We start from the raw sequence: 25,497 nt of genomic DNA on the forward strand, positions 1-25,497 counted from the left end.
GTACCATCTGTATTTAACCCGTGATACGCTAACTTTATCGGCTTATATTTCAAAATCTAAGCGTCTGCTAAATTTTTGCCAAAGAAAAAATCGTTTTAGAATTTGACCAGGAATACAATCTCTTGAAGGACAACGGGTTATTCTGAATCATTTTGTGTTTATGTGTGTGTGTGTGTGTGTGCGCGCGCGCGCGCGCGCGCGCACACACACACACACATACAGGATGATTATTGATGAATGTCCCCACTTTTTACCATAGGAGCACGCATTTATAATTTCTCATATAATAATATGTTAGAAATACGTATCTGTCGGTAAATCATGCTTTTATGGTAAAAAGTTGGGACATTCATTAATAATCATCCTGTATATATATACATGTTATAACAATTTAAAAAATATATACATATATTTTTTTTAATTGTTGTAACATGTTTATGGATAATACTAATAATACATGTCCTTTTCTAAGAAGCTGTAAAAAAGCTATAAAATATTTTTTGGTAAATTTTTTGATTCAAGAATATCTTGTATAATATAATATGAAATGATAGAGATTTTATCTACTGATGCAATATATCGAGATCTTTTTTTTAATATTACAGAATCGTGGTACAGGTGCACTGGTAGTTTCTGCTATGCTCGATCTTTTAACATTTGCCCTCTGTGTGCCATACAGTGAAACTACTGATGGCAAACATTTTGACAATCTTTTAGAAATGGTTGCTACAAGAGGTAGATCTTTGTTTAAATTGTTTCAACATCCTTCGTTGGCTGTGGTCAAAGGTGCTGGATTGATAATGCGAGCCATTATTGAAGAGGGTGCGCCAGAAGTAGCAGCAAAAATGCAAGAACTGGCACTTGCAGAAGGAGCTCTGCCAAGACATTTATTAAATAGTTTATATATTGTTGGTAATGATAGCAGATTATTAACACATCGACAATTGTGCCGACATTTAATAGGTTTGTGGATCACGGGACATCCTACGGCTATGGGATTATTGAAACGAATTATGGTGAGTTGATATTATCTAAATTAAAATAAGATTTTATATGATGAATCAGATGCGTTTTTAAAATTATTTGCAAACTGCTGTGTTGCAAATACGAGTAATATACGACTGCTGTAATTTGTTTGTAGCCGGTGGGTTTGTTAAATTATTTGGACTCTGATGAAAAAGTACCAGACTCATTTTTGGAAGAAGAGAGATTGAACAATCGTGACAATTTAAAAATAGCTATAGATCACGCATCAAGAAATAAAAAAAGCCCACAATGGATCGCTATTGAACGTCAAATGCGAGTGGTTGAAAAGCATGTAGAAAATGCTTTGCAACATTGGGGTGCTCGTATTGGAATAGAACGAAGAGAAAAAATTAAAGAGCGTCCGATAGTTTTAAGAAAACGTAGAGAACGAATTAAATCTGAAGCAAATTGGAAATTATTCTATTATAAATTTAACCAAGATCACGCACTGCCAAATTTAATTTGGAATCACAAAACAAGAGAGGAATTAAGAATAGCTTTGGAAAATGAGATACGTGCGTTTACTTCGGATAAAGACTTGGCTGGTGGAACTTTGATTGCGTGGAATCATAGAGAGTTTGAGGTGCAGTATCAGTGTCTTTCCGATGAAGTTAAAATTGGAGATTATTACTTGAGGCTCTTATTGGAAAAAGATAGTCTGGACAGTCCTATAAGAAAATCGTAAGTATACATATCCTTGTATTGCGCATAGATAACTTAAAATTATCTAGATATAAATAAAATAAATTATATGTAAACGCATCTTGCAAGAGGAGGACCAGGTAACTTGCCCTGGGATTTCAACCCCAATTTTTTTTACTTATTTTGGAGACGAAGAAAGAGTTTACGTCTCCCGGCGTTTGATCGAATAGGCTTTAGTTTCGGAGAAATAAATTTGTGAAAATTGTCCGAAGCGCACCATGGCGCGACATATGAGTCTTCCCGGTAACTGTTCTTCCAGTGCGGTTGGTTTCGTGAGTTAGGGGCTTGCTTCATAATCGTGAGATCCGGATTCGCTCCCGGAGGTGAGCAATAATTTTTTTTTTAATAACTGTTTTTATTTATGTTTATTTATTTTGAGGATAGTGATATAGTATGTAAATTTTTGAAATAGAAAATCTAATTTAATATTATTAATTTAAATTTAATTTGAAGGGAATTTTAATGCACTATTTGGAAGAACAGTTACCGAGAAGGCTCATATGGTGCATCACGGTGCGCTTCGGATATGACCAATTTTCATAAATTTATTTTTCCAAAACTAAAGCCTATTTGATCAAACGATGAAGAAACAATTTACGTCGGGAGACGTAAACTGTTTCTTCATCTCTAGAATAAATAAAATAAATTGGGGTTGAAATCCCAGAGTGAGTCATTTGATCCTTCCTTTGTTAGATAAGATAAAAGTAATATAAGCTGTGTTCCGACATTGTCAGTAGTGAAAATTTATAATATATGTGACTTGAACTACAGGTTTTTAGTATTGAATATATGGAATAATATATTGGAAATCGGCAAATGGCATTGTAAATTTATTTAGATAAAAGATAATATTATTGTTTTATCTATATAATTTTAAGATAATATTGCTGTTCTGCAAAACAATTTAGGATGTAAAAACAATTTTTATTTTTATTTTATATTTTATGTTTTTATATTTATATTTTTATTTATAAATCTTTTTTTTAAAAACAAAAATTTTTCAAATAATCCAATCTGACAAACAATTTTCCTTTTTTGATTTGAATCAATACGCAATTAAAAAGTTAAGCATTTAACGGTATTTTATTTTCAATTGCAGGTACGAATTTTTTAATGATTTATATCATAGATTTTTATTGACTGCGAAAATCGAAATGAAGTGCCTTTGCTTACAAGCAATGACGATAGTGTATGGTCGATATTACGAGGATATTGGTCCATTCTCAGATACGAAATACATCTTGGGAATGTTGGAACGTTGTGCGGATAGAACGGAGCGTGATAGGCTAGTCATGTTTATAAATAAACTTATATTACACAGGCGAAATGTCAAAGATATAATAGATCAGAATGGTGTACGAACTTTAGTCGATATATTAACTTTGGCACATTTACATACTTCCCGAGCTGTCGTACCAACGCAAACCAATGTGATAGAAGCAGGTCCGCAGCAGGAACGAATGGAGAAAGAATGGTATTACAATAATGGAGATCAACGTGAAGGTCCAATGAGTCTGAAAGATCTAAAAGAATTGTACGGTTTAAATCATGTAACTCATAAAACAAAAGTTTGGGCACAAGGATTAGATGGATGGAAAACGATTTCACAAGTACCACAATTAAAGTGGAGTCTTGTTGCAAGAGGAATTCCCGTGATAAACGAAAGTGAATTGGCGAATTTAATCTTAAATATATTAATCAAGATGTGTGAATATTTCCCAAGTAGAGATGCCGACGACGCTGTAATCAGGCCTTTGCCACGTGTGAAGCGACTGTTGTCCGATCTACAGTATCTGCCACATATCGTACAGCTTTTACTAACGTTTGATCCAATCCTAGTTGAAAGAGTCGCTACGTTGTTGTGCGAAGTGATGCGAGATAATGCAGATGTATCTAAAATTTATCTTACCGGTGTATTTTATTTTATCTTGATGTACACTGGTTCTAACGTCTTGCCAATTGCAAGGTTTTTACAACTTACGCACACTAAACAAGCCTTTAGGAACGACGATGTGAGTTAATATATTTACATGTTACTGGTTTTTTCCGCAATATAAACATTGTACATGATTACAATTATGATACACTTACGAAAATCATGCATTATATAATATTGTATCCTTTAGAACACTTGTTCAGATATCATGCAACGAAGTATTCTCGGTCAATTGTTACCTGATGCAATGGTGAGTTATTTAGAGAATCATGGAGCAGAGAAATTTGCACAAATATTTCTTGGAGATTATGATACACCAGAAGCAATTTGGAATGCAGAAATGCGACGAATGCTTATCGAGAAAATTGCTGCACATATTGCAGATTTTACTCCCAAGTTACGAAGCCATACCATGGCCAGGTATCAATATATTGCTATACCTGCTGTAAGATATCCACAATTGGAAAATGAATTGTTCTGTCAGATATTTTATCTCAGACATCTTTGCGATACTATTAAATTTCCGCAGTGGCCTATCCCAGAACCTGTAAGTTAAAGCGAATTTACTCTTGATCTTATGTGCATCATACATTTTATGCAATTTAATGCATGTTATGTAAGCCTTTATCGGTATAATATATAAATTTATATTTATGAAATTGAATTAGGTGCTGTTATTAAAAGACGTTTTAGACGCGTGGAAAAAAGAAGTGGAGAAAAAGCCACCTTTAATGACTATAGATGAAGCTTATAAGCAACTTGGCTTACTTAGTGGGAAACACCATGATGAAGCAATTGTCAGGAAATCATTTTATAAATTAGCTCAAATGTATCATCCTGACAAAAATCCTGAAGGCAGGGTGAGCATGTATTTAAATTTGTTGTTGGATATTTTATTACTTTTATCAGAGATGAGTAAGTTAATGTCTTTTTTTTTAAAAACTAATGTCAGTTAAAGTTAATGACTTATAAAATTATGTTAGTTACGTTAAAAGTTGCATGAACAAAAAACTAACTTAGTTAAACGTTAAAATAAAATAAAATTAAATTAAAAGTTGATTTTGAAATTATATTTAACTTCACGATACAACGTGAAAAAGAATATTGTATTGGCCCAATAATATCATTTTTTTTATTTATTCAAAGTAATTTAAGAATTTTCTAAAAATTTATGAACATACTTCTAAGTCTGTACTTGTTTTTGTAAAAAAAAGATATAGTAAAATCACTAATACTAGCATAAGCTTCTTAAAGGTTGCTTTTCTTTTAGAAGACACAAATCGACACAAATTAACACACTTGAACACAGTTTCAAACTCTCCTTCTGAGTAGAGTCGAAAAGTGTTGATTGAGTTTGTAAGTGGAAAGCGAAGTGTGTCGCTTTGTATTAAAAGTGTCGACTGTGTTCTCTAAAAGGAAAGCAGCCAAAGTAGAGCACATCCTTATTTCTTAGAAATTAAACATTGCAGTGTATTAATGCTGATAAAAACATGAATAGATAAAGCCTTAAATTTTTTATAATACAATAAAAAACTTAGACATAATTCATAGTACGCGCGCGCCCACACACACACGCACGCGCACACACACGCACGCACACACACGCACGCACGCACACACACACACACACACACACACACACACACACACACACACGCGCGCGCGCGCGCGCGCGCACGCGCGATATTTTGACCAATAAGTACCAGCATGGGATTTTTTTGGGCACTAGATAGCTTTTTATTCACAAAACAAAAATAGTAGCCTTTCCTACAAACTAATTAAACAATTGAATTCATCAAACACGTAGAAAAAAACATTAAATTTAGCACAAACAAATTGAAATAAAAAAATAAAGTTATCTCTTGGATACCAAAAATTGACAAAGAATGTAAGAATAATAGAAATAATACTGAGGTCTTATCTTTTCTCAAAAAAAAAACTTTGAATTTTTCTATATCAGAAAAATGGAAAATAATTTAGGAGATGACAAGTCATACTCTATTTTAACGATTCTATTAACTCCTTAATGAATTAAAAAGTATGTTAAAATGAGACGTGAGGAATTAAATTTTTAGATGTTATCTTATTAAATCTGGTAATGATATCATCATTAATTGGTATCTAGTAAATCTATTGTATCTAGCAGCTATCTTAATTATCACTTGTACCTGATTAAATAAAAGATAGGTACTATAAGTTTAATTGATAAAGTACTAAAACTGCAGCATCCATATTTTCATCAGGAAAATTTTGAATTTATTATTAATGTTAACAATGAATACCCTTTAAATTTAATATTTTTTTCTATTAAACAGTGATTTCAGAGAAAATTTTCCTAAATCAGTTTAACAATAAAGTAGAGTTCTGTAATGATTCATGTAAATACAAAAAAACTTTTATTATTCCATACACTTGCACGCACGCTACGATTAAATACGTACGGAAATTCACTCCCTACACTAATAGTGTGATTTTTTTGAACGTTACAGTTTAAAGGTTAACATACAAAAAATATGTTTTATTACTTAGTTTATCAATCTATTTTACAGTTAACTTTTTATTCTACAAGGTTGTGTCTGAATTGTGCTATTTCTGCATATTGCTAGTTTTGTAACCTAATTTCTCAGATGCTCTTTTAGGATTATGTTGCGAAAACATTAATTATTACATAATACGAAATAATATAAAATGCTGCTATACTATTTAATAGAAGACACTTTCTAGTTTGTTTTCATGTTTTTAAAGTTTTATTTTTAACTTTTGTTTAAGAAATATCCGAAAGAGAAGTGATGTTAGTACCACTTGGAAGGTATTGGTGATTTTCCTCTATATTTTTTATACTTTTAAAATTTCAAAAAATTTCCATATATAGTAATCGGGCGGACATAAAGTATCCATGATTGGGCTTTGAGGGTTACATTAAATTAGAATATCGTAAAAAAATTATATTTTTAAATAATAATATTTTAAACCAAACAATTACAATGTGGATTGTTAAATAAACTTTTTATTTTACCTGTAAATTAAGTTTACATAAAATAACAAAGAAATATTACTTCATTATGTAAAAATATATTTTTTTACAAATTTTTTAGACAAGTACATTTTTTGTTTAGGAAAAAAGTTAAATTTAAAGTTGTATTTTAAAAGTAATTAGTTAAAAATTACCTTATTTTAAATATTAGCTAAATTAAGTTAAAAGTTATTTAACTTTTGAAATCAAGCATAAGCACTTGTTTATCATCTACACATATACGTATAACGATTATAATAATTCTAGGATAAGTTTGAAGCTGTTAGTCAGGCATACGAATTTCTATGCAGTCGCAGCTGTTGGTCCACGACTGGTCCTAATCCTGACAACATTGTTTTGATTTTGAGGACTCAAAGCATCCTTTTCCATAGATATACAGATGAGCTTAGACCTTATAAATATGCCGGTTATCCCCAGCTAATCAAAACAATTAAGTTGGAAACGGATGACGAACGATTATTTTCTAAGTCTACCCCATTACTGGCAGCTGCGAGTGAACTTGCGTATCACACGGTGCACTGTTCGGCTTTAAATGCTGAAGAATTGCGAAGGGAGGGGGGGTTGGATATATTATTGGAAGCGTATACGCGATGCGTATCTGTTTTAAGCAGATCGAGTAAATTTACCGACGTAGCAGTGCAAGTTTGTATGCATATCACTAGATGTTTCGCTGTTGCTGGATCGTTTCGAGGATGCAGAGATAAGATTATTGAGTTGCCGCAACTTGTAAAAGATCTTTGCAGAATACTGCATTTTAAGGTATTAAGGCAAAAATATTTTACAGCTAAAGAATACAGGGTGAGCAAGAAATATCAGATCAGTAAAATAAACTTGAAAACAAGATATTTGAAAAAAAAAGTTTTGGACGAAAGTTGTATGGTCCGATGGGGGACAAATAATGATAAAATTAATTCTTGAAATAATCCATTTTTTTATTTTATATGAAAGTCACGCTTTTAAATAGAATCATTATATATATATATATATATATATATATATTAGTTTTTATATGAAAGTATTAAGGCTTCTGAGTAGTTGGCCGAGAAGCATATTTTTTATTTCCTTTCAACAACTGTCCGTGTATTTTTTCGTTTGTATAGGCTTCATTTTATGTGCCTCTTATAATTATTTATTGACTATCAGAGAAGAAAAGGACCATTTAAACTTATTTCTACAAGTGTTTAAAAGCGATTTCATAATTTTATTTTACCTAAGTTCTTTTTATTTACAAATGGCACGTAAGAAGCTTCACCGTATCATTTCTCGATTATGACATCACGATTTACTATATATGGAACATTTTATGTCAAGAGGTATAAGCAAAATTCATTAAGTCAAAATAAGATGCTAGAGGGTTTAAAATTTTTTTTTATGTCTAGTTTGAGATAAAACATGGTCTTTTGAAAAATTTGAAATGACTGCTATAATATGGTGCTTGGAGTAGATGAAAAAATTTACCCCGTTGAGGTCACACTTCCAAATAATAACATAACAGTCATATGGGGTTCACTGGACCCCCTTGCACAAAATCATTTGCCATTTGCCAGTTTTTTGATATTTTGTCGCAAAAATTTTACTGGACATACCTTGAAGTGTGTTCTTTATCATCCAATAATTTTTTTGAATTAGAATTTAACATAATGAAAAAATTGAAAAAAAAACTGCAAAATTTGACTTTTTACAGAAATATTTATAAAATTTTTAATTTTTGAGATAATTCAACAAAAATTTAGGGGTGTATTTTCAAGATAGTATAATTTCAGATAAAAATTAGTTTCATAGAAGGTTGTTTGATTTTGAATGGTTTGTGTGTCCTTAAAGTTAGCGTGGGATCTTTTGGACCTCTAGTGACCTCAATGGGTTCATTCATGGATCAGATAATCCAAAATTTATTTGATATTCATGGAAATCGATATTTGGGGTTTTTCCTGTTTACTTATGAACAATCCATAGTCAGATTTCCAAAATTTGAAATGACGGATTTAATATGGCGGCTGTACTAAATAAAAAACTGATTGAAAAATAAATCTTAACGAAAAATGCATCCTGGAAAACTCTTACATATCTATTTAAAAAGAAAATTAAGTTTGGATTACATGATTAAGAACCGTTTTAGTTAATTTTTTATCCACTACAGTCATATTGGATCCGTTATTTCGAACTTGGGAAATCTGATTATGGATTGTTCATGAGTGAGCTGAAAAACCCTATATATCGATTTTTATTTACGTTTTTTTTTTTAAATTACACATAACGAAAATTTTAAGCTCTCGAACATTTTATTTCAACTTAATAAATTTGCTTAGACGTCTATCCCATTTGACGTGGATCGTCTCATATGTATTTCGAATATATACGGGAGACCGGGGCTATTCGGAACACTTTTTTCTTTTGCATCTCCTGAGTCTTGTATTCATTAAAAAGAAAGTTAGACGGTTTGAAAGGTTGAATCTTTTCCTTCACAATGCTCTTACAGATAAAAGTCGGAAATGTATTGGCTTTGAACTACATATAAAAATGTTGTCCAATGCCAAGTGTTTTGAATAGCCCCGAACCCAAGGGGGTGACACTCTTTTGGACACAGCACGATTGGACACCAACCAATCATCTTGACTTATCTAACCAAACCAACGGAAAAACTCCAGGCATCGGCCGCTGTGAGTGGTGGTGTCCAATCGTGCGGTGTCCAATCGTGCGCACCCCAACCCAAGGTAATGGGAATTCTATCAGCAATTCTGTCATTTTAGGATTTCTTTAATACTTTTATATGAAGAATAATTAAAGAAATCACATTTTGTAAAAAATTTATTTGTCTTGTTTTTAAGATATTTGATCGATCTGATACTTTACTCATTCTGTACAGATTTTTTTTTAACCTTCTTAATCTTTATCTTAATTTTTATTTTTTATTATCCTTTTTTTTACAGCATTTAACCAAATTATGTGCAGTTGCCACAGAGTGTATTTCATCTCTTGCTATAGATAGCATATTACAGATGCAATTGTTACAATCTGGTGCTCTATGGGATTTGTTGCTTTTCATGTTCAACTATGATTACACGCTAGAGGAAGGTGGTGTAGAAAGAAATCAGGATGAGAACCGTCAGGAAGTAGCCAATAACTTGGCTAAATTAGCAGTTCTTGCCTGTGCTAGATTAGGCGGTTACATGAAAGGCGATAATGAGACTCCCGTTAATCCTGTTACAGTTGCCGCTCTAGAAAGCTTATTAACACCCTATCTAGCACGTCAGCTTGTTAGAGATAAACCCGAGGAGATTTTAAAGATATTAAATTCTAATTGTTCGAATCCATATTTAATTTGGGACAATGGAACCAGAGCAGAATTAATTGAATATTTAGAACTGAAACGGCAAGAGAGATTAAATAATACCGACAATTTTGAACATGATTTTAGCGATTTTAAATATACTGCTCACTCTGACGAATTAGTAATCGGCGAAATATTCGTGAAAGTATACAATGAACAACCAGTGTATCCAATCGAGGTAAATTTATTTCTGTGTTAGAAACAAATTAGCGTACATGCAAAAGAGTTAAAATCCGTACAGAAGCTTGCAACATTGTTGTAATACAGTGCAATGTTGTAATGCAATGTTGCAGAGGCATTGTAGAGATTTTTTTGCATAATTATTTTAACAAAGTTTCAAAAATATCGTGAAAAATAATGTCCTCCAGAGTTCTTTTAATTAAAAAAACCCACAGAAGGTAGAATAGGCAATCTTATAAGATTTTCCTCATATTTTAATAAAATGATTTTTTAAAGAGACTAGTTCCCAGAATTGTTCGAAAACGAAAGTAAATAAGATGTAAAATTTTTTATTTTTTTAAAATTAATTTAGAAACATATGCTATTCCTGGAAGTTATGTGTGCTAAAATATATTAATAGCATTTAAAATATTATCAAAATATATTGTGATACTGCTGCAATATTGCATTGCAATATTTTTGAAGACATTTTACCATTGTAGTGTTGCAGCAACATCTTAATAACATTTCGTAATGTTTTTGCAATATTGTATTCTTGCAATAAAATATTTTTGCATTGTTGTTGCAATCTTTGTACTGTATGGAAAATAACAGTTATAGTCTACAGAGGAAAGTAATTTTGAAGAACTCTCTCTCTCTCTCTCTCTACTTAATTTTCAGAACCCGAAAGGTTTTACGATAAACTTGCTGGAATTTCTGTCATTATCTTCGGAATACCTAACATCCTTGGCAAGTATTACTTCAGTTAAAAAGGATCAAGAAAAATTGGAACACATTGCGATGGCACTTAAAGCTTTAAATAATGTTATAAAAAATAATCCTGGCATTGAATTACAATGTATGGGACACTTTAAATTGCTGTTTGGACTTTTGAATTGTAATAATTTCAAATTAATACAAAAGAGCGCTCTAGAAGTAATCAGTAATGTTACCAAAAATCAGGAATGCGTTGATGATATCGCCGCGAATGAAGTTGTCGTGTATTTGTTGTTATGTTTGCATAGTCTAAAAGAATATCAGCTTCTTGCATTGGAAACTCTGTATGCTCTGATGAGTTCGACTAAAATAGTAAAAGATGCATTATCGAAAGGTTTGTACAGCTTAATACAGCCATATAGACAATATTAATTCACAAATTGACAAAGTTTATCGATATCTGTAATGATGTTTTCTAGGAGCTGTTGTATACATTCTCGATCTCTTTTGTAACTCAAATAATATTCAAACAAGGGAAGCAGCCGCTGAATTGCTTGCAAAAATGTCAAGCGATAAATTAGCTGGACCAAAAGTGAAACTTGATTTATCAAAATTTTTACCTAAACTATTCAGCGAGGCTATTCGCGATGCACCTAAGCAATGTGTACATATGTTTGAAACACAACACGAAAATCCTGAATTGATATGGGATGATGATGCAAAAGCTAAAGTAGCAAGAATTATTGCCGAATTAAAAGACGAGTAAGCTTTATAAATTGATTATTATTACAATATAAATGAAATCCTATGACTGAGAAATGTATCAACACATTTAAATAATGAGAATGGCTATACTGGTCGAAAGCAAATCTTAGTGCCCAATAATTTGTTGGGTGAATTTATAAACATTTATAAGATTCCCCAAACTGCATGCCCCTTGTCGGACTTAAAATATACTTTTTAAGAAAAATTCGGGAATTATCATGAAAATTAAATTGTTAATTAATTTAATAATTTTGATGCTTACAAGCATCTCTATAATTTTCTTTATTCCGAAAATTGTAAAGAATTTATTGAGAAAAACATTACCTCGACCAAAGTTTGAATTTGGATTTCTCTATATTCCTATGTCTTAAGCAGTTCGATCATTGAGTCACATAGTTCGAGGAATCTTATAAAATAATAATCGTATAAATTCATTTAAAAAATTATTATTGAGCACTAAGATCTGCTTTCGATTGGATTATTGCTACGTTTCTTTTATTTTTTCTTTTTCTCTTCAATGATGTGTAGTAAGTTAATTATGTTTCTTTTTCCCTTCAATGATATGTAGTAAGTTAATTATGTCTCTTATTTTTTTAGATACCATGCATTACAGAGACGAAATCCTAATGCTATATTAAAGTTACCTGATACACAAAATAATATCGATATCGCGACCAATGAACCTGTCGTAGGTGGAGTATATCTTCGATTATTCATAGCCAGTCCTGCTTGGGCACTCAGGAAACCAAAAGAGTTTTTAAGTGAGCTAATGGACACTACATTAACATTAATGTCTAGGGAAAAGATTGATGTAAGTGCTATAAAAATCCAGTACTAACATGAAAATGTTTTAATCTTATCTCAACATTTTCATTTTATGTATATATTATTTGAATTAAATTTTTTCTCTAGACGGATATGTTGGAATTAACGACGCAGGCTCTTGTATGCTTACTCCAAGCGCAACCTACTTTAGCGGATCAAGTACCATCCTTGGGTCATATACCACGATTATGTCGACAGATGGCTGTTCATAATAGTCAGCCGTCAGTATATAAGACAGCTATATTAATTTTACATCAATTAGCTACGAGTGAAGTGAGTAAATTATTCCATCGATTGTATTGTATAAATAACTTATAATAAGATTGTTTAGATAAAAAAAATTGTATGTAAAAATGTCTTATTGTTAGATAAGAGATAATAAGATTTAATTTTAAATTTCTAAAATATATCCTTTTATCTAGATAATTTTAAAATAATATCACTATTCATCAAAACAATTTAGATTATAAAAACAATATTTATATCTTTATTTATTTAACTCTGTATTTTTTAAAAACAAGTGGTTTTTAAATAATTCAATCTGACAAAAATATTCCTTTTTTTTATTAGAATCAATAAGTAAATAAAAACCAAATTTGAAAAATATAAAGAAAATATATATTATTATGACTGACAAAGTTTCGTGTAAAAGTTTTTTAATTAATAATTTTGGAACAATTTTATATTGCACTATTATTATTTGGTATCACTTCGAAAAATTTTATTAGAGTAAATCTTAACTTGGGAATTGAAGCTAAAGACGATGCTTCATACTCGTTTACATTAATTTACATGGAGATTGAGAGAACTACGAAATGCTAAATGCCTCATCTTAATGAGTCATAACTTTTTTGAAAGAAGGAATCAAGTATATTAAAAATGTGAAAGAATTAGTGTGAATGGGACTTAGTTTCTGACAAAATTGCAATTAAAGTTTGGCATCGACAAAGCAGCACGTTAAATACTAGAACCTTAAGTCTGTAACCAATAAAGTGTCAATTAGCTAAGAATGACTGTGTTCAGCAGAAAAAACAGCTTTCCAACTATTGCAAGATTTTCAGTTGAATGCTATTAATCGCTTCGCGCTTTTCCAACACGTTTATTCAGCATTTGCTATTTTTTCTAGCATAATAAAAGTATGCTGATTAAGTGTAACATGTTGTAATCTAACCTAAATTTATGTACATATTGGTACATATTTCGTATATCATATAATCTATCTGACGAGAAAATTCATAAAAAAGTTATTAAATTGTATATCAGTATATTGGACAATGGTTAATCCATAATAATTTTTATTGCGAGGCCTTATATTTTGTCTTATCTCCAATATATTCTATTAGATGGCCTAAATCTTCTATCATTGTTTACTATTTACATTATTTACTATATTATTTAGATCTTTCATCAATCCATTATAAATAATTCGACTGGATCCATTATCAATATTTTTTACTAACAATTACCAAATACACAAGCAGTTAATTTTCCTAATCGTTATTTTTTTTTATTTATTTTATCTTAATTGTTAATATTTAAAACATAGATTATAAAAAGGCACAAAACACTTATACTTGCGCTAACGCTTGTATTACAGAAAAGTGCGTTCATCAGAAATCGTACGCTGCTAGCACCGCAGCATATAGCGCTTACTAAGCTGCTTTTTCTGCTGAACGCAGCCAATCCTAAGTGCTTGCGTTACATTTTTCCGTCCTCGGTGGAATGGGTTCGAATCTCCAGCACCAACATTTTTTTACGTTTTTTATTATTATTGTATATTTTATAATCTATTGTAATATATAACTTCATTGTTTCCCCTTAGGGTTACAAATTTATCTGTACATTCTTAACTCATACATACTACCTTAACTAACCTTACAAACTAAGACGCCGCTTCTTAACCTAACCTAACCTTTTTTTATAGTTTGGGAATGCGTTACCGCATTTCCGTGCCCTGCGGGGACAGGACACAGAATATGTGGGACTCCCGACCCAACCAGGGCTGGTATATCCACTAAACCCCAATTGTTTTTGGCGTCTGGGCTCAGGACGGACCACGGGATCGGGCTGAGCATGCACCGCGATCCGTCCTAAACCTAACTTAACCTAACCTAGCTAGGCCTTGACCTAGTCTGGCGCGCGCGTGTATACCCATACATCGTTATCCTATCTTATCTACTGTATCAAGACCTCCGCTTCCGTTTCCGGTTCCTTTTGTGAGTCCTCTTTTTTAATCCTTTCTTCCACTCTTATTTACACGTTTATTCACACACTCATTCTCCTCTTTCCCCTCCCCTCCACTCTCCTCTCACCGTTTCTAATTTCCTCAGCTGTTCCTGTCTTTCCCCATTCTCTCCTAGTACAATTCCCCTCATTTCCTGTTACGCCCTTTCTTTTTCCCAAACGACACATTCTTCCCAAACATGCTCTCATGTTTCATTTATCGCATATACTTTATATAGTGATGAGGTCAGTGATACTCTGTATTCCTCTATCTTTTTTTCCTCCCCTTTCTTTACAATCGGCATTATAATCCTTTTGTTCCACTTCTCAATTTATTCTACCCCTTCCAAATCCTATCACACACCTTCTATACTCAATGCTCTATTTTCTCTCCCCATATTTCCACATCTCCATTGGTATCTCATCTACCTCTACCGCCTTTTTATCTTTATTAGTACTTTCTTCACTTCCTTCCGTCTTAGTCCCTCTTTCTGATTTTTCCTTTTCCTTCCTATCTCTTTCCTTACTCTCCCACTTAGCTCTGGGTGAGTCCCAGTTGCGCACAGATCTGATTGGACACCACCAATCACGTAATCTAATCTAATCCAATCAACGGAAATACTCTAGGCATTGGCCGCTATGATTTTGGTGTCCAATCGGGTCTGTGCGCAACTAGGACACTCCCTCTCCCACCATGCCCCTGAAATAATTATCCCATTCCTTCTATCTTTTAATCCCCTCTTTTAATCCCATTATTCATTCTTCTCATTCTTACAAGCATGCTTTACCCACCATTTTCCAAACCTGACCTGACTTTTAATATTCTTTAACTCTCTCTTCTATTTCTCATTTTTCTCCTTTTTTTTTACTAGCTTTCTATACTGTAGTCTTTCTTTGTATATTTGTCTATACCTCTCCTTTCTTCTCCACCTCAGTGCCATTCTCTCCGCTCTTTTTTTTCCCTCACACGCCTTGTCTATTATCCTCTTTTTATTGTACTCCCCTCCCCCCTGCTTTCTTTGCTATCTTCAAAATATTTTTAATCTTCAAAATAATTTTTATCCTCTCACTTCTTTCCATACTTTCTCCACCTTCCATCATCCATTGATAATCTCCTTACGTCTTTCTGAATTCTTTTTTTCCTTCCTCCGATTATACTCATCTCCTTATTCCCCTATTCTTCCCCTCTCCCTTGCTCTGTTCTTCTTTATCTCTTCCGATCTACACTACTACACTGAGTGGTGGTCCAAATTTACAGTCTTCTACCTCTATTTTGCCTATTATTTTCTTTGTCTCAATACTTTCTATTATATAATCTTTGACTATCTGCCCCTCTCCCCCCAGTAAATATCCACTTTCCATACCTGTTCTGTTAAAGATTATCCACCCCATCTCCTCTAACCTTATCAGAACCCTCTCTTCACTGTTTACCCTCTTATCTCTTGATTTTCTTCTTTCCTACCCCTCTTTTTAATTCTGCTCCTCTATTCCCTCACCTTCTTCTCCGATTCTGGCGTTAAAATCCCCTATTATAATCCTTACTTTGTTTCTTTCCTTGCACGTTAAGTCCTCTATTCACACATTTTTACCTCTCAACCTCCACTTATTTGCCATAACTTTCCTTATTGCGTTTTCGCTCGTCACCCTCACGATCACTATCTCCCTCTTCTCTTTTCTGTCTACATCCACCCTCCTTACTACTTCAGTTTATTTTACCCTCCACTCTTATTTCCAAATCCTTTATTATTTCTTTTACTTTTTCCTTTATGTCTCTTTCTACTCCTTTCAGCTCCTTTATTATCAACTTTCATATCCCGTTTCCCCTCTCCTTCATTTTCCATCTTCTCTCTAATTGCTTAACTCTTTCTTCTACTCCTCTACTTCCCTTCTCTCCTAAATTTTCCTCCCTTCTCTTTTGTCGCTCCTTCATTCATTTTCTTTCCCTCTTTTCTTCCTATCCTCAACCCTTCTATTTCCCGCTTTATCTTCTCTTTCTGAATTTCTCTTTATTCCATCTTTCTTCTCTAGTTCTTAATTCCTCCTTTATCTCCTCCGTTTTCATCGTCTCCCTCTCTTCCTCCACCTCTTTCCTTATTTTCTCTTTCGTCCCTTTTAACCCCTTTTTATTTCTCCCTTCATTTCCTGCAGCATTTTTTTCACCTCCTCTTTTATTTCCCTCTCCTGCGGCGATCTGCTTGTTTTGTGGCTCCACTTAAAAATATTTGTCACCTCCCCTCTCCTCTAACGACTCTCTTCCCATCATCCTCCTTTTTCTTTTCAGACTTTCCACCACACTATCCCCGATGCTGTCACTTCTTTCTCTGCTGTGTTTTTTCGCAAATTTTTATCCATCTTGCCCTCTATACTCTCTGCTTCCTAAACTCTCGTGTTTGTTGCCTTTCTGTGTCTTTTCTATACCGCAACTATAATTCCCTACTTTCCAATCGCCTTTTCTTCCCTCCCCTTGCTTTCTCTTCCCTGACTGTTTCCCTAACCTCACTTTACTCTCCCTTGTTCACTTTACTCCTCCCGGCCCTTCTCCCTTCCTTTCTATCTCCATTCATTCTTACGTACTCCACATGTTCTCCCTTCGCTCCTCACACTCACACACTTTTTCCCTCACCCAATCTCTTATAAATATACCTTACTTTCTCACGAATTTTAACTTATCCATCACCGGAAACGGAAGTCTTACAATTTATTGTAAAATTATGTAATTATTTTTGTTATTTTTTTTAAGGAAAAATAATTACATATAATAATAAGTAATAGGATTTAACGGGTTACATATACCTAGAGGCACCAAAAATAGCCATATGTTAATGAATTTTTTTCTCCGAACGTATTAGAGATAGCAAATCGGAGTTTGTACTAATGTTTTACATCTGTATAGGGTTGTTAATATAATGTAATTTGTTTGATTAAAAAGTATTAAAAAGTTAAAGATATCGCCTTTGGTATTAGGTATGTTAACTGCTGTAGCTGTTCACGTATCAGCTATTCGCGTAGTAGAATTTATATGGTTCATCCAAAACACAAAAATGAATTATATTCTTAAAATATATAGTTACAGTCTAGTCTTTGTCGTAACCGATTTTTAAAATTTGCGTCTATTATAAAATGGCGCTTATCTGAATTTAAGAGTCCGCATTATTGTCTAAAATTAAATCAGTTTTTTGGTTGTTAAAAAAAAACTAAGATCTAAAAAAAACCTCTGCGACCAAGACTGCATATTTTCATGCTGAATAAATAGAAAAAAATCCGAATCCGATATATCTATACGTTTTTGAAATATTTTGGGTACCGATTTGAAAAATACGATTTCGTGGAAAAACGATATTTTATTAATTTTTTAATATTTTTTAATTAAAAAATTACGTTTTATTATATTAATAAAACTATACAGGGTGTCCGGGAACTAAGGAATTTACCGCTTTGACAACATAGAGGAGATGAAAAGGGACAAAAAAGTCTTATACCATTTTGCGATATTCGATATAATTATCGAATTATAAAATAAAACGTATGAGCCAATGTGCAACGACGCGTCACCTATCCCGCCGCGTCCCCTTGCCTACGAGCTAGGCGCGATGGCGCGGCGTCACAGCACATTGGCTCATACGTTTTATTTTATAATTCGATAATTATAGCGAATATCGCAAAATGATATTAGATTTTTTTGTCCCTTTTCATCTCGTCTATGTTCTCAAAGCGGTAGGTTCCCTGATACCCTGTATATAAAACATTAGTACAAACTTCGATTTGATATCCCTAATAGGTTCAGAGAAAAAAATTCATAAATATAGGATTATTTTTGGTATCTCTAGTTGTATGTAACTTCTTAAGGGGATGCTGAAGTCGTGAATTGTATCGACTGAACAACGATTTACTCACATATAATTTACAATACATACATATGGTTTTCGAAATATTTTTATGTTATTACATACTACTATATCAACATTGCACATATACAGGATGTCCCAGACCAATGTATAAAGATTATCACGATGAGGTAGAAGGGATCGAGATAAATGAAAAAGTCTAATACTATTTTGCGATATTTGCAATAATTTTTGAGTAATAAAATATTAAGGTCAGCCGAATAAGAGCGCGCAGAGAGACAAGCGGTTGCTCGTCTGAGCCATAGGTCCGCCCACTGCGGCCCGATTGTAGGCGATGGTAAGTAGCGCGCGGCGAGGGAAAGGATAGCTTGGCACCGCACCGCGTCGAACCGGGCTGTCTTATGGCTCAGGCGACCAACCTCTCCGCGCGCTCTTATTCGGCTGACTTTAATATTTTATTACACGAAAATTATTGCAAATATCGCAAACTATTATTAGACTTTTTGATTTATCTTGATCCCTTCTACTTCATCGTAGTAATCTTTATACATTGGTCTGGGACACCCTGTATACAGGATGTCTAATAATTAATGATAAATCTTTTGGTGGTAGATAGAAAGGCCTAAACTGAGTCGAAAAGTTCTGTATCACTTTGCGATCTTCGCAGTAGTTAATGAGTTATGAATTATTAAAATATCCGAATTAGTCCCGCCCATCGCCAAATCCAAGCGCGCAGGGCGGGGTGTTTACATGGTAAGAATGACGGAGAACATTCACGACTATGATGGGGGGGAGGGGGGCAGCGTTACGTGCTGTTCTTGCGTAGCCGCGTTGCCGCTAGTAAATTCTCCGTCCTGCATGCTTGACAACCTCGATCGCGCGCTTGGATTTGGCGATGGGCGGGACTAATTCGGAATTTTTATTAATTTATAACTCGTTAATTGGAGAGAGATTTATTCTCGTAGAATGGAGAGAGATTTATCATTAATTGTCAGACACCCTTTGTACGGATAAATTTTCGAAAAATATTTTTGTATCGAATTAGGTGTCTAATTCTAATTCTAAAAGCTCAACGTTATTTCTTATGTAATCTACATGTGTGCAGACTCTAATTTCGTAAGTACAGGCTGTAAAGTTTTTATATCAAGCAAATATTGTCACGATTTGACATCTGTGGACGTCATATTTGTTTAACAAATGACAAAGAAATTTGAATTAAAAAACTTTTTTGTTCTCTGCATAAAGTCCATATTGCAAACTTGTATTAATGCTTATACTTTAATTCTGGAATTGGATTTCCAAATCTATAAAAGTAATACATACGAAAAGTTGTTACGAAATTATTACGTTTAAAACAGGATAGACTTCAGGATTTCTTTAGAAAGTTTTATTTATTTATAAAATTATTGTAAAATTCGCACATTGTCATACAATGTTGTAGGTAAAAATAGAACATGGAAACATTTAAAACAAATAAGTCATACCCCACGAACTATTTTATAAATAATTTGTCTTTCTTACAAAAGTTAAGTAACCTCATCTTTTCAGTTACGACACTTTCTTAGTTATCGACTCAAGATTTTAATATTTAACGTATAGCTACGCCGATGTTTAACTTTAAATGCAAATTTTTCAGAAATTAAAACCCATGTACGCTACTCTTTTTACATTTTTAGTACACTTAATTTCTCCTTTTGAATAAATTATGACTTATCTCATTTGGCGTTTTGCAGCTTTTGCCAATTGCTTATTAAAATTTGAAATAGACATACTTTTTTTATTTAATATAAAAATGGAAATAACCTCTAATAACCTAGATGAAGATAAAATAAAGCCATTTCTTTAGTTAGATATTATCTAAATAATTTTACATAGATAATGGCAAACAGTAGTTGTATCTACATCTATTAATACCAATTATGTTACTAATATGTTTGATTTACACTTGCTCGTTCAGATTTGTATCTCTTCTATATGCCAAACGGAGTGTATAAGTCCTTTAAAACATGCGATGCAATCGAGAAGAGACATGATTGCCGTGGCGTGCGAGACGCTCAATAGATTATTTTCAACAAACGAAGATAGACTTATCAAGCAGGTACGTGTATAGTGCGCCACGTTCAAAAGGGTTAGACTTTTATGCTTAAAATACAAATAATTTACGTTACGTACATATAATGTAAACTTTGTAGACTATGTTTTGTGTGTAATTTATGTAAACAATAATCTATAGATCATAGAAAATTTGGATTTCTTTAGTAATAATAAAAACTATATTCTATTTTTTATTTTTAATATTATATATTTTTATTCGCCTACATAATGAGTAATCAAATTATTGAAAAAATAATCAAATTTAATCTTGCTTAACCAAATAAAACATATTTCGATTCTATTGAGTTTTATTCGAGGGGATAACCATTTTTAAATTCCGGTGTACAATCCGCTAGAAGTCCATTGAATTTCTCGAAGTCCGATGAAGTTCGGTATGATTTGGTAAATTCAATTTCTATATATTATACCATAAAATTTTGGCTTTTGCAACAAATTTTTGAGCTGAAATAAGTTTATTTATTAAAGAGAGATTTTTGATGACCTTTTTTTTAGGGAAATCTCTTAGCAATTGTAATGAATTTCATCGAATTCCGATGAAAGTCCGATGAAATTTATTGAAGTCAGTAGTCCAGTGTACATCTATTTTTTTAGTGATTATAGATTTCTAACTAGATCGCTAACTTAGTAGAAATATAGTAAAATTGAAGCATGGATAGGATATGTCGTTATTTGTGACACGGACATTCGCGCCATATGAGTTAAACGGAAGTATCGGCCATTTGCAATGCGGATAATACTCGTTAGTTACTTCCCTCCCCACTAAGTTAGCGATCTAGTGTAGTTAAAAATCTGTGGATTACCCCCTCGCTTTTTTTCAATGTTAGGACAAGGATAAAAAACGAATAGAGACTAATTTAACATTTGCGCAACTTAAGAAAATTTGAAATCGTGAGCAAATATTACACTATTGATTATGAAAATTATCAAAATTATAAAAAACTTATTAAAAAACACAATAATTACAAAATCATAAAGAGACTAACAATAAGTATAATATCAAACAATATTCGGGAAGATTGAAATGCAAATTTGAATAAAGGTCGTTATAGAAGTCATGATGTTATTAGTTGAAATTGCCAAATAGACTTCTCTGTTGTGTTCGAAAAAATCAACGGTGTCAACGATTGATAAATTCAAATAACATAGCATAGCCTTGATTATCCCTCAAACACACCGATTCCGTAAAATGCGTAAACACATTTTCCGATCTGGGAGACTTTTTCAACTTTGAGAAGCTATAACTTTGGTTTCACTCAGTATTTTTCAACAATCTTTTAGTTTTAAATGAAAGTTCAGAATCTTAGAAATGTAACTGCACAATCGGCATTGCCGAAAATGATTTATTGTTAAGTTACAATATAAAAGAAAAATCATTAAGTCAGTTTAAAAATCCATTTTTCTTTTAAACAATCATATCTCCGCAACAAAAAACTTTTAAGGACTTTCAAATACGGGCCAATACGATGTTTTAAAGCTAAAGAGTCATACTTAAAAAAAAAAATTATGATATAGTCATTTCTTTTAAAAAGTACAATTATATAACAAGGAGAATATAAGATATTTTTGAATGTTTAAAAATCCACTTTTTTTTTTTAAATCATATCTTTGCAACAAAAAACCTTTAAAGACCTTACAATATGGCGTTTTAAAGCTCAAGAATCATACTTTACAAAAAATGTATGTCACTGTTATTTCTATTAAAAAATATATTTACGTAACAAAGCGAATATGAGGTATTTTTGATAAACTCAAGGTGTCTAAAATTGAAAATTGATGTGTTTCATAATATATTTTGGTCCTTACGCGGAAGTCCTCTTTTTCACGGCTCAATAATATTTTAACTTTAGACAGAGTAACATACGCGAACAGATCCTGTTTGAACGTGTTTTGTCCAGTTTTTTTTACATATGATTAAACACAAAAAAGTTTTACTCACACATTATATGTATCGTATTGACCCTAACAAAACTTTGTTGCCGTGCTATTCGAATTCTAATTGACCAAAAAAGTTGATCAACCATATCAATCGAAAGAGGAGATTTCAAACTTTTTTTACGTCCTGGTCCGAACCTCCTATCTCATTCCGTCTTCACACAACGTTTGAAACTTTATATGGGGTCTCTCAGACCCACTTATGTATTTAAGGGTTAAAAGTAGGTACTCCCCTTCAAAATTAAATTATAAAATAGTTTATGGTAATTGTGATGTAAACTTTTTCGAACAGAGGAGTCTATGTTTATTTGGCAATTTCACCCAATAACATCATGATGAAACATTTATAGCAACTTTTATTCAAATTTACATTTTATTCTTCCTGAATTTTGTTTCACGTTTGATTTGGCCTCTTTATGATGTAACGTTTTTTAACTATCTTTTTACAATTTTGATACTTTTCGTGATCAATAGTGTAATATTTAGTTGCGGTTTCGGATTTTCTTAGGTTGCGAGAATATTTTAATTTTTTATTTTGCCCTAACACACTGAAGTAGAGTCGAAATATATTTGTACTCATTTAAGTGAGATTAAATTTGATATTTTTTTCAACAACTTAATTATTTGACAGATTCCTTGTTTAACAGAAAACGAGCCAATTTCTTTTTCTATTTATTATATGTATATATTTTTATTTTAAACAGAATATTTTTATAGCTAGATCTTAGTATTGATATTTATTGTATGATTTTATATATTATACTTTTTTAAGTTTACAAACTGCGTGCCAAATAACTTTTTGGTCTTAAAACACAGTTCTAACAAGGAACATGTCACGGATGTTCGGCGTCGATTTGATTCTCCTTGAAATATGTTGTTGAGCATGAAAATCTAAGAGATCCGTATTTTTTTATATGTGCGGAATTTCATGTTTAGGGTGTGAAACATCCCTTAAAAAAACGGTATTTCGCTTTTGGGACGAATATCGTTGAAAGTATAAGAGATAAAAAAAAATTTTTTATCAAAAGTTATAAGGTTCAAAGAGTACTCTAAAGTTGTGTAAGATACCAAATATAGAAATACCGAATAAGGACTTAAGTTAGACTGTTGATGTACGAGAAATAAACACCAAGATCTCAGTGGAACCTTGGTCTAGCAGTGAGAGTGTTAGCAGTCGGAACGACGGATCCCGAGTTCAAACCCATCCAAGCTCCTTTATTTTTCCAAGTATCTTACAGAAAATCTACATCGGAGCGAAGGCATATGAAGCAATAATAGCAGTATCTTACAGATCAACAAAGAGTATCTTACAGTTGTACAAGTTTTACAAGTGTATTAAAGTAATCCCATTATTTTGTTTTATCTAAATTCTCTTTATTTACAATGGCAGACAAGAAACTTTTACATGTGATTTTTTTTATTTATGACGCCACGATTTCAATATGATCAGAACTGGCGGAGTACATTTTTTGCATGTGTGAAATAGTTAACAGTTGGAGGCGGAAGGGGGATTTGTTAAAAAAAGTTAAATTTAAATTTATATAAAAAAAATTTATATACAAGTATTATGTAAAAAATAAAGTATACATTTGTTTTTTGTTTTTTTTATAATTATTTATTCAATGCAAATGTAGCTTTTTGAACATTATTTTTACACATAAATTTGTTTATAAGTTTTTTTAAATTTATTGATTTAGCCTCTTCTTTAAAAATATAAATTGTGACAATGCTATTTAAACGATTTTGAAGCATTGTCGAACGCAAATAATTTTTTAATCGTTTTAATGCTGAAAACAATTGTTCGCAGGTACAAGATGATCTTGGTATAACCAATAGTAATTTAATTAATTTTATAAACTTCGGCGCAATGTTTAAAATTAATAAGTTACTTTTTAAAAAGTTAACTATATTCTTCAAACTACTGGCTTTTATTTTGCGATCACGCATAATGTCCAAACAGATCTTGCGGTGCAATTTTAATCTTTTAGAATCGAAAGGATTTTTTTTGTCGATATCTTTATTATAATTATGAACGAATTGTTTAACTCGCTATCAATTATATAACGCTCATATTTTTTTACAAACAACAATGTTTTATTTTCAAATCTATCTTTCAAAGAACAAAGAGTTTGGTTCATAATTTCAAAAAACATTTTTCTATAATGATCTTTAGGCTATTGAAAATTAATTTCATTATGAGAAATTTGAGATTTATATCGCCTCTAGGATTTTTTCTTGGCTTTTTAATTTCTGGTTCCTCAATTCCAAATTCTGTTTCTTCTACATTAATATTATCCCAGAGAGAATCGAATTTTGTTTTGCGCATGTGATTTAAACTGCTCGTGACTAGTTCTACTTTCTTGTACGACTCATTAATACATAATTTGTGCCCTTATAGCTCTTTATTCAATGTTAAATTCCCATGTGTGAAAATTCCACATGCCACAAATTCACATGTGTGGAGTACCATCATTCCATATATAAAACGCTGCCTCTGAATATGACCTACTCAGGCTGCGGCAATTACTACCTTACACTGTAACTCGATTGGATTTGATTTGAATTCGAACTATTTACATACTTTTAGATTGTAAACATGATGTAAACAATATGTAAATAATCCATACAGTTTCCAATAATCCATTATCTTGAAATTTACGGCGCTATTTAAAACTATTAACATAAACTTTTTGTTATAGGCGTTGGACGCTGAAATGGTACCATATCTCTTAAATATATTAGAGGGACGATTAGATATTGTTGAAAACCCTGCCACAACTAAAGCGCAAATAGTAAAAGCTTTAAAAGCCATGACAAAAAGTTTACTGCTTGGTGAAAAAGTGAATGCCATTTTGGAAAAATCGAGTGTGTGGGCAGAGTATAAAGATCA

The 25,497-nt window shown here is 32.1% G+C and overlaps 1 protein-coding gene across 2 annotated transcripts in view; it reads left to right on the forward strand.

Annotated features, from left to right (window-relative positions):
* LOC105199522 (dnaJ homolog subfamily C member 13) overlaps positions 1 to 25,497 on the forward strand; it is a 58,612-nt gene that overhangs the window by 32,664 nt on the left and 451 nt on the right. For both annotated transcript variants that reach the window (XM_026139986.2, XM_026139985.2), the window contains exons 5-17: positions 606 to 1,016; positions 1,142 to 1,707; positions 2,828 to 3,740; positions 3,855 to 4,211; positions 4,333 to 4,524; positions 6,945 to 7,457; positions 9,626 to 10,204; positions 10,867 to 11,296; positions 11,382 to 11,664; positions 12,265 to 12,478; positions 12,580 to 12,765; positions 20,518 to 20,658; positions 25,307 to 25,497. The exon at positions 25,307 to 25,497 is cut by the window's right edge and continues 50 nt beyond it. In XM_026139986.2, the coding sequence (XP_025995771.1) occupies positions 606 to 1,016; positions 1,142 to 1,707; positions 2,828 to 3,740; positions 3,855 to 4,211; positions 4,333 to 4,524; positions 6,945 to 7,457; positions 9,626 to 10,204; positions 10,867 to 11,296; positions 11,382 to 11,664; positions 12,265 to 12,478; positions 12,580 to 12,765; positions 20,518 to 20,658; positions 25,307 to 25,497 (4,976 nt within the window). The remainder of the gene's footprint in view (positions 1 to 605; positions 1,017 to 1,141; positions 1,708 to 2,827; positions 3,741 to 3,854; positions 4,212 to 4,332; positions 4,525 to 6,944; positions 7,458 to 9,625; positions 10,205 to 10,866; positions 11,297 to 11,381; positions 11,665 to 12,264; positions 12,479 to 12,579; positions 12,766 to 20,517; positions 20,659 to 25,306) is intronic.

The sequence above is a fragment of the Solenopsis invicta genome, chromosome 6 (genome assembly GCF_016802725.1).
Source record: "Solenopsis invicta isolate M01_SB chromosome 6, UNIL_Sinv_3.0, whole genome shotgun sequence".
NCBI lineage: Eukaryota > Metazoa > Arthropoda > Insecta > Hymenoptera > Formicidae > Solenopsis > Solenopsis invicta.